Raw genomic sequence first — 10884 nt, 5'->3', positions numbered from 1 at the left:
TTGCGGCCCTGGGTGCAGAATAAGATAGGGTAGAGGATGGAGATACCTGAACCGAATAGTTCTAAACACACCATAACACAAGATAGCCAAAAAGTTAAAACATCCTTTTGTTAACTGTTTGATGTTGTAGCTCTGATATAGGGACCAAGGTTTGAGTTTAAGAAAATTAGAAAAGCGGGTACAAACGCTATATAAAGCACTAGAATTTCAAGGGCAAGTCAAACCAGACCATTCTAGAAATACAAGGAGAGTCTTTTGATCGTTGTTTTAAAAGGTTCAAATGGATTCTAGAGGGGAAGGTCTCCAAGGCCTTCCTCGGTTTGGTACTGCAATATAAAGTGTTCAATGCCCTCTGAGAGGCTGCGTCATCTAAAAGCTAAATGTTTACTATGATGAAATGTAACTGTCCGTTTACCCAAATAAAAATATATTTTTTAAAAGGAGGTGTCATTTGAGATGGGTGGATAGAGAGGGTGCTAGTTGGGTATTGAGGGGAAGGGCATTCCAGAGGTGGGGGGCAGTCAGTGAGAAAGGTTTAAGGTGGGAGAGGACGTTACACACAAAAGGGGTAGAGAAGACATCCTTGAGCAGAACACAAGAGTTGGGATGGTGCATAGCGAGAAATTAGGGTTGAGATGTAAGAAGGGGCAGAAGAGTGTAAAAGCTTAAAAGTGAGGAGGAGAATTGAGTGTTTGATACAGGATTTGATAGGAAGCCAGGAGAGGGATTTCAGCAGGGGAGACGCTGAGACAGATTTAGGAAAGAATAATATGATTCTTGTCACTGGAGACCAGGTATTTACCCCTTTTTACCGGAATCATTCACTGAGCAAAACAAGATAGTAAAACAAATTGTCATTTATTCCATAGAAACAGACGTACACACCGTGGATTACAAAATACAAGAGAAAACACACTTATTGGGGGTCTGGGCTACAAAGCTAGACTTTCCTAGGTGAAATAAGCGTTAAAACAACGTCTTTAGGTTGACCTGGACTTGTACCGAAATATCCTGGAACTCAAATCGGCATGAATTTCCTGACGCCACCGCTGTATCTGCTCGGGAGCTGCCAAAATTCCTTGACCGGGAGGTAGTACCAAACATCCTGGTACTCTCTTCGGCTTGCAATCTCAGCCGGCGACCACTATGTTCTCTTTTCAGAACTTGGCCCCGAAAATTGGAAACATTTCTCGCCTTGAAATTTCTGAAGCCGGCTCGCTGGTATTTCTCTCAGAGCATCTTTTGGTGATTTCGAAATTGCCGCTGCTGTCATGGCCCTTAGAATCTCGTAAATGGATTGGCTGCTGGCTTTCTTATAGTTTTTCAGCTTCATTCATGAAATACTCCAGCCAATCCGAGCATGGGAGAAATTCAACCAGCCAATCAGAGCGTTGCCAGTCTTTCTAGGCCGGGAAAGCATGGATTCGGATTCTGATAGGGGCATGCGCAACTTGTCACCTCTGCCACTTGTCTGTCATAAGCCACCCACTGGGTTAGGCTGCACAGTTTGGTCTGGGCAAATGGAGGTCCGAGGACTCCCATTCATCCCAAGACGTGAGTACTTGAGCCCAGCCCCGGTGCCCAAATTTGTATTTATTTATTTATAAAATGTTTTATCAGGAAGTAATTCACTGCTCTCCCAGTCTGTCCCTAGCTACAGTATATAGATCTAAGAAGTCACCTGACTGAATTATGTTCTGCCCAGACAGCTCAATTAGCCCATGTGAGGCACATAAGACAATAGTTATTTCTAATCAGACAGTTGTTAGCAGTTTAAATGACTAAAATATGCACAGCAAAGGGTGAGTTGAAGACAGGACATAAAGATGTCAAGATTTGATCATGTTGGCTCTGGATTTATGTTTGTGGACTGAACAGTATGACTTTAGATGGTAGTTTTTCCCTGTAACACCTGACCTGTGTTTTTTTGGTAATGTGTCCTTCAGTTGTGTTTATTTTTGTGCCAGGAGCAAAAGCCAGCAAGATTAGTAACGAATCACAATGTATTCCAGCCTTCCAACGTCATAAATAACATTGTGACTCAAAGGTAGCTGCCTACTGACTCATGCGGAGAAATCAGGACACCTCAGTTACCACTAAGAAGAATCACATTTCTTAACATTATGAAGGAATATTTTTTTAATAACTTAGTCTGCTTTAAGGGCCTTGTTTGAGTATCTCACACAGCTGTGATAGCTATACCGTGTGTTCCAGTAAGACCATCATTTAATCAAAGAAGAACTCTCATGTTGGACAATTCAAAGGTATCACAACCCTCTGTAAGATTAATCTATTTTCATTACACTTAATACATACTGTTTGACTTGTGCACATTTTCTAACTGGCTAAAAGTGAAAGTAAGAAACTTCATTATGTGTTCACCTTGACCGTGTAACATTTGGTAACAATGACAGATTTTTAAAAAAAAATGTTTTAAAACTCTTGTACTTGTAAATCTTTTGAACAGGTTGTGGCAAACGAAGCCTGGATCCTTTAAGCAAAATAGTTGGAGGAACAAATGCATTTCTGGGTGCTTGGCCTTGGCAGGCCAGCCTACGACTGAATGGTAACCACAAATGTGGAGCCACTCTGATCAGCAATACCTGGCTCGTTACGGCTGCTCACTGCTTTGATATGTAAGATACCTATGTTTTTGTTACATAGTGATAAAGCCAAACATTCATATTTGTCAGGCTCCTCCATGCAATCTCTTTAGTAGCAAAGGTCAAATGTTCTTCCCAAGTCTATACAATGTGCAAAACAAAAGTCAAGTGTCTTAAAAAATACAACTACTGTTTGTGTTAACAAGTTTATAATTTCTTGAAAATCATTGGGGCATACCTTTTCTGACCCCATTTTAGGAAGCTTCATGCATTATCTATTGTATACTTTAAAAACAGAAAGGTTGACAGTTTTTGATAAATTGATACTGTATCTCTTTTTCTTTAAAAGAAGAAAATGGAAGTTTAAGTAAAAAAGTAGTACTTTGGGTTTCTACAAAACAAAGCAGTGATAATCCATACTGCCTAGTTCCATCACACCCTGATCACTGTGTGTAAGTGTTGTATTGTATTGTATGTCTTTATTTATATAGCGCCAAAAGTGTACTCAGCGCTTCACAAAGAATACAGTACAGGGAATTATAATAATACAATAAGCGCAGAAAAATCAGACAATAGGAAAGGAAATCCCTGTCGCAAAGAGCTTACAATCTAAGTGGTATGATTGGAAACTTACAGAGACATCAGGTGAGGGAATAAGGTGGCAGTGCTTGGCCACAATGGTTGGTAGGAGTGACTGTGGGTGTGAAACTGACGGTTTAATTCACCCATAAACCCATAAAACACTTGTGTGTGTGCTGGATGAAAGCTGTTTCATTTGTTACCTCTTAAGGCCTGGGACATGGTCAGCGCATACTGCTGCTCGGCACTGAGCCCCTGCAGCCGCAATGAGAGCGGCTATAGCAGGGGCTCGCGCACGCGTCAGCACGCTTGGGGAAGCGTGTATCTGACGGCGTTTTGAAATTTCCCCCGCTTGCCGGAGCACAGGGCCGGTCACGTGAGCGGTTCACCCAATGAGGACGAACCTGCTCGTGACGTCACTGGCCCGCCCCCTGCCCGCCCCCTGATGGCGCGCTGTGTAAGGCCAGGGAAAGCACCCTTTTCCCTGAGCCTCAGCGCGCCTCAGCATGTTTGAGAGGCATTATGTCCCAGGCCTTAATCCTTGTTGTGCACCTTCACACCCACACTGTGGCAGTGAGTGACAAGCCGGCTCATATTGCGGCTGCAAAGGGATTGTTTTTTACCTTGAAAGTTCCTCTCGAGAACCAGAAAATGGAGCTCAATAGATAAACAGACATGGTGCACAAAGACCAAAGACTATTTTTTTTTCTTTATTGTATTTAGCAGCCATCTAAACTTTTTTTTTTTCAACAGAGATACTTTTCAGATGATGATGTTGATGATGATTTTGTTGTGCCTATAAATACATATTTGTGCATTTTGTGTGTAAATTGGGTGCATGTTACTGTTTAATGTGGGGGCAGTAGTTGTATAGTTATGGAGAAAGCTTCAGATCCAGTGCCAGTTTTTTTGTGACCTTAGGCAAGTCACTTAAGCCCATATTTAGTAAGCACTGCTCTTCCATGACGCCTTACAGCACCAGAAGACCTTAAAGAGGCGATTCAAAGAAATGGGTGGCTGTAAGTACGTTTCGGATGTTGCTTTGTGGCAGAGCAGCGCTTCATAAATATGGGCTGTTTTCTAATTCTGGTTCAGGTACCAACATAAAAATGTAAAATCTTGGGGACAAGCCTTATATCTGATATTGCAAACGGGAGTTAAACATGGAAATTTGGTACAACAGCAGCTACATCTGTTGAACACAGACACCATGGTGTCAAGGTTAAGGAGTAGTCCCTCCTAGAACCAAAATGAGGTAATGGCTGTGGCATGTTTTGTGGGTTACATATTTGTGACTGACAAAAAATTTTCCCCATCAAATAAATATTTGTCAATGTTTTTGTTTTTACATCTTTTAAGGACTCCATGGTAATTAAACATTTTGGAGCATGTTGACCTAATCTCTTTTGTGATACAATCTTTTTGTATAAATTGATATGTTGATCCAGGCGCTTTCCCTTTTGTAGTTAGGCTTAATCTGGATATGCTGCCATGAACGGAGAGATCAATAATTACTAGAGAAGGCTACAATTAATTTAACAAAAAAAGTACACATGTAACAAATAAAAATACATTTTTGTGATTTAATCTTTCTAGGCAAGCAATTCCCACGAATAATGTATTTTAAAAAGAACAACATTGTTTTTTGGCCTGCTACAGTATGTGGGGCTGCCCCTTTAAGGCACCTTAAAGGATCCTACAATTGGCTTATCATCGTTTAATAAATATGGTTGAAAATATTTTTAATTTTAGCACTGATAAAGGTATTTATAGGACGCTTTTTCCATGATTCCTAAATTATAAGCCTATCAAATGTACGGTGATATACATATGTCTGGCAGAATATCTCCGTTTTTGTTTGTTTTGTTTTTTTATATCCAAACACTCAGAATTGTATCTTTAAACTGATTACATAATCCCCTTGTGTTTCCTCAGGAACAATGATCTGAATTTGTGGACAGTGGTGCTAGGAACAATTTCTTTACATTCCATATCTGGCTTAAGAATCCAGGAACTTATTCTCTATGAAAATTACACCAGTAAAACACACGCAAATGATATTGCGATGCTTAGACTGTCCACCCCAGTCAAGTTTACAAGGAATATTCGCCCAGTGTGTCTACCGGAGACATCTGATATCTTTCCTGATGACACATCGTGTTTCATCACTGGATGGGGAGCGCTTTCTAGTAATGAACGTTTATATACATTAATATTAATGAAATCTGTTTTATTACAACTGGAATGTAAACTTCTCATTTAAAGCCAAAATTATGTGTACATACACACTAAGAATGAGCACTAAAGTACCAAAATCAGTGAGATTTAGGGATTCTTAATCACAAAGAGTTTTAATGGAGAAGTACTATTTTTTTATTGGTGAAAATCTGTCTTAGATTTCTTATGCTAAAAATGGGTGAGACTGACACTTAATCAGTGACATGCACAGAAAATGAATGCGAAATTACATATCTGTAGAAGACAGATAAAATACAGATTGAATTTTCTGTTGCATTTCTTACCATCATGGCTATCGTTTTGCATTGCTCCCACTGTGATCTCCATAACACAGCTCACACCAACAGCAACCATTTTATGTCCCTTTTCTGTTTAAACTGATGTAAAAAAAACGAGCAATGAGTGATGAGACATGTTTTGTTTTTAGGGACATTATCTCCAGTTCTACAGCAGGCTGAAGTGAAGACCATTAATTCAAGTATATGCAGCAGTCCTCAGTTGTATGGAGATGTAATAACACCGTCAATGATCTGTGCTGGTTATGTGACTGGATTAATTGATGCATGTCAGGTGAGTCTTGAATATTCAGTCCATTGACCCCATGGAAAGGATTATGTTGCGTCTTTACACTTTACAGGCAGATTATGTGTTTTCTTTGCATAACAGTTGTTTTTGTATGTTGTTGCTGTTAGCAGTCTGAATCTAATTGTAATACCTATGGCAAGGGGAAACTTTGTAGCATAGTTGTCTCCCACCTCATAGGCTAGTGTGATTCAGTAATATACTAGACAAAGGACAAATTAAGCATGATCATCAAACTGACATATTGGAGCAAGGAGAAGAACAGCAGTTACAAGAAGTATGAGTATTGTAGCTTATCATAATAATATAGGGTCTCTTTTCCCCTTACAATGGTGAACATCCGCGATGCCTATTAAAAAAAAATAGTTTATTCAGTTCCCATGCTTTATATTGAATTAGTATCTACATAATGTTACTCTTCTACAGATCCTTTCATTTTCAGTACCGCCTAGTGATCAATGCAAAGATATTTGTAATATCTTAACCAAACAATTTACTGTTACCAGATTCTACTTTTTACAACATGGCAACATGTTGATAACATCAGTTGAATACATTTATGTAAAAAAGAATACCCTTTTATATTCCTTATGTACGTTATAATTTTTGGATTAGATTTAAAAAATAAATACACTTTGAACTCTTACTTGTATGTTCTTTGTTAAAATATTCTGACAGTCCGTGAAATCGAGTAAGTATCAGAAGTGTTATTATGTCATAATAGATCATAGATAGGAATAATAGGGGGAGATAGAAACAAACGGTGACATTTTGGGATGTCTTTCTAATATAAACAACTTTTTAGTCGCTCAAAGGATATCTGTAGATTCTACGTTAACGAACATTTGGACAAACTAGGTTTGTGAACATGCGGTTTGTGGATTTAGGGGTAGAGTAGGGAAGGCAGTGGGATGGCGTGAAACGATTCTCTGTAGACCTAAGGGGATGAGCCAGGTGGAGCAACAAGCTCTTTTGTACTGTATGTGTTATCTAAAAAATAGTTCACAGTTCTAGTAGTCATGTTGCTTCTGGAGAAATGTAGTTTGTGATACCTTTTAAGGGACCATGGCATGAAACTATAGTATACAGGGCTTTCAAAACCTCACAGGTTGTTCCTTAAGTGTTCTGGAAGAGGCCTATAATGTTTCAAAAACTTGCACATTTAAATTTCAACTATGAAGAACCCTCATGCGGCTCCATTGAAATGTATCCCAACTTACAACAATAAATTTTGCTCTCTATAGGGTAACTCTAATGGTCTTATTCTCTCAAAATAATTGATATTGGCAGTTGAATTTGTAAACGTACTGTAGCTTCAAGACAATTTTAAACTAATCCACTTATATATGTTTTGTGCCATAGGGAGATTCCGGGGGCCCTCTGGTTACCCAAGCATTTAACAACACATGGTTTCTTATTGGAACAGTGAGCTTTGGAGTTGGATGTGCCCAACCCAACAAACCAAGTGTCTATTCTAACATTATCTTTTTACGTAACTGGATTATGGATAAGACAGGTGTCTGAACCACCACTGAAGAGAGTATGTGGAAACCAAAGACTATATGAATATTCTAACTATATTCATTTATGACTACCTAATTTCTTGGCACAATGAGAGACTTTCTCATACAAAGAGGACTTTTACAGTATCTTCAACTCCCTTTTTGGAACCAACAGCAGCAAAAGGTGTAAATACATTTTCATCTGCAATGTGTGGTGCTGGCAAAAAATGTCATTCCCAAGGATCCCGTATCATTGTTTGTGTTAATGTGCTTCGCAGTAACAGAGAAAAGAACATGGTTATTCATACATAAAGGCTGTCACAAAACACTATGAGGAAGATGGTCATCATTTTTTAAAGTAGCAAACCTCCCCAGTAGCTTTTTCATAGATATTATTTGTTCCACAGGTGCCCCAAGAGACGAACCATAGTAATCCCAGCGCTAAAACTGTAATCTTTTAAAATGAAAAGATTGCTGTGGGGTCACTAAGACACAGCTGTGATGTCATCTTCTGATGATTTCATTGCTTACCATGGGCCACTGATGTAAGACTGACCCTAGTGACCATATTGTTCGCTTGAACAAGAATTATTTAAAAGTAATTCCAAACTGTGAGTACTATAGTTCAACGGTTACACCACCCCCCTACCCCCCAATCAATTAATGTAAAAAAAAAAGAGGTACTTTTTTAATTGGCTCACAAGCTTGTGGATAATAAACATGTATAACTCAGGCATTTTATCAGAATATAGTCCCATATTAACACCATGAAAATAGTACAAATTAAGATACGTTAAATCACTGTTTTCTTTGGAAGACATATGGAACCTGTTAAACACAAACGTTTTTTGTTATTTATTTAAATTTTCAGGTAAATTTAAAAAGGTGTCTTTTCCCCCCACTATGTGATGAATCTTTCACTAATGTGTATTAAAGGGACGGCATGTAGCATATTGAGAGTTAGTGAATTTACTTCCATTACAATCATGATGAGAAAATATGTGGCAGTGTACGTCTATCATGAAGGCTAAATACCATATTTACAATCTTACCACTGTGATAATATGCATGTGTTTAATCTTTATACTTCAATTAAACTTTTTGGGTTCCTGTTATACAGGATTATGGATTAGTCATCAAAATGAGTCGGTGATGTTTTTCTGTAGCCTCAGGTCTTTTATAAAGATGACGTGTTTGAGTTTTTTCTCACAAAGCTGGAATAACTGGAATACAGTGTGTTCCATGTGTTTTGCTCACACTGTCAGCAGCCATGGAGTGAATATGTGCAGTGGGTGGTTGCTCAAATCATCACGGCCTTCTGCTTCCAGGGACTACAAATCATATCGCAAATATCATAGGAAACTTTCATTTTGAGTTGATCATTTTAATTAAAATGTTGACGTAGTTATCATTATAATTGTGTGTTTTCTGTATTGTACACTTTTGTCATTCATTTTTCCTCTATTGCCTTCCAATGTTTTATTTAGTTGGTATATTTCCTTGTTATTTACTTTAAAAAAGACACTCTTAAACCTTTTTTGTTTCTATAAAAGAATTGTAAATCATAAGGAATCTGTTGCACTCAAATAAATATTTGTTAATCAAACATACATGAAAACCTTTTTGTCTTTTATTTGAGCAAAAATCTAGAGAAAGCACAACATTTCGGGGGTCAGTACCCCTTCATCAGGGAAACATAATCATACATAAATAACATACAAAAACTGCATCTACTGTATACACACCCCTTGCTTACAAACAATGTTGCTTCATTTGCGTATTCTGACGTCAAGGTCGTTGTATAAACCTCAATCTGTAAATAGAGCTTATCAGAATCATACCATATCATTAGAAGGAATTTAAAACCAATTTTTATAACATGCAAGGTCCATGTAGGATGGTAAATAAAGGAGTTATGCTATGGTGATATTGGAATTTGACAATACATCGAATAACTGCATTAAATAATGTAATATATAATATGACGCTTCTAAATATAACGCTAATTAACGTCACTAGAATTATGGGATCTGATCTTGTTTTAAATAATAAATGATTAATTAAAAAAAAAACTTTTAAATTACATTAAGGGAAGTAATATGGGTCTCTCTCAAAATTGGCAATATTATCTGGTCTGATCCATAACAAGAATCTTCTGTGCTAGGCGGGAGGATGTCAAAAAGGTTGGAGGAGATTTTAAACTAGGAAGGCAAGGGAAGGACAAACAAGAGGTATGGATTAGACAGAACAGATAGGAATGGGGAAATAACTATGGGTCTTGGGGGTGGAGTAGGGGGGAAGTGGGAGTTTGGCAAGAAGGGAGGCACCCATATTAAATACAGAAAATAATAGTACACTTCTATTTCCAATTGGAGTAAACTTCTAAATCCAATTGGAGTAGAAAAGCAGGAGCAGATAAGATAACAATAGCACAAACGGGTAAAAACCTTAAGTGCATGCTTGTTAATGCAAGAAGCCTGACAGATAAAATGAGGGAGCTTGAACTAATAGCTATAATATCATAGGCATTACTACAACATTGTTTGATTAAACCCATTGCTGAGCAGGTAATTTAAAGGGTTATACCCTTTTTCAATTGGATCGAGCAAATAGAACACGGGGGGGAAGTATGTTTATACGTTTAACCAGAATTTAATCCAATTATAAGGGAATATGTTTATGGAAGGAATGATGAAAATGTAGAGACCTTGTGCATAGAAATTTGCAGTGGAGGTAATAGTAGAAAAAAATGTTTGTAGAAATATGCTACAAACCATCAAATATCTGTGAGCTTGAGGAAGCCAAAATACTTTTGCAAATGGAGAAGGTATCAAAACTAGGTTGTTTTCATTTTATTGTCCAGACACAGAGTGGAGCAATGAGTTTAGCATTACAACTAAAGGGAACAGATTTATGGGGGAGAGGAACGGTGTGTGTTTTGTCATAAAAACATGAAAAAATGTCTGGATCTAAATTTAATTTTCCCACTAGATGTTGGCATCCCGTATTTAAAAAACTTAAATGTGGCAAACTTATGTTTATCCTTCACTGGCAATGAGCCGCAGTATAGATCAAGAGTGGCTCTGTGTCTGATGTCAAGAAATATTCAAGTGTGGGTCAATCTCTTTGGAATTCATGCTTGAAAGCCTATTTACATTCTGGACACTATGCACTTTGATACCATCACACTTTGGCCACTGCCAATTAGTAGTTTAGGTTAATGTATCAGCACCACTGACTGCTAAAATAGTAAGATGTAGTATATATGTTGAATGATCTTTGTGTTACATAGCGAAGGTATTTCATTCAATGGCAATTCCAATGCATGTTGAATAGCAGAACTGCAACTTATCAGTCTGTATATATTTTGCATGGTTAAT

The 10884-nt window shown here is 37.8% G+C and overlaps 1 protein-coding gene across 2 annotated transcripts in view; it reads left to right on the top strand.

The window, feature by feature from the left end:
- The window catches only part of LOC142498970 (transmembrane protease serine 11C-like), a 42465-nt gene extending 33443 nt beyond the window's left edge, over positions 1–9022 (top strand). For both annotated transcript variants that reach the window (XM_075607673.1, XM_075607683.1), the window contains 4 exons: positions 2468–2636; positions 5118–5371; positions 5848–5990; positions 7365–9022. In XM_075607673.1, the coding sequence (XP_075463788.1) occupies positions 2468–2636; positions 5118–5371; positions 5848–5990; positions 7365–7526 (728 nt within the window). In that variant the 3' untranslated portion in view covers positions 7527–9022. The remainder of the gene's footprint in view (positions 1–2467; positions 2637–5117; positions 5372–5847; positions 5991–7364) is intronic.
- The last annotated feature ends 1862 nt before the right edge of the window (positions 9023–10884 follow it).

The sequence above is a fragment of the Ascaphus truei genome, chromosome 1 (genome assembly GCF_040206685.1).
Source record: "Ascaphus truei isolate aAscTru1 chromosome 1, aAscTru1.hap1, whole genome shotgun sequence".
In the NCBI taxonomy this organism is placed as follows: domain Eukaryota; kingdom Metazoa; phylum Chordata; class Amphibia; order Anura; family Ascaphidae; genus Ascaphus; species Ascaphus truei.
Note: the sequence above shows the minus strand (reverse complement) of the source record. Positions and strands in the feature narration are given on the sequence as shown.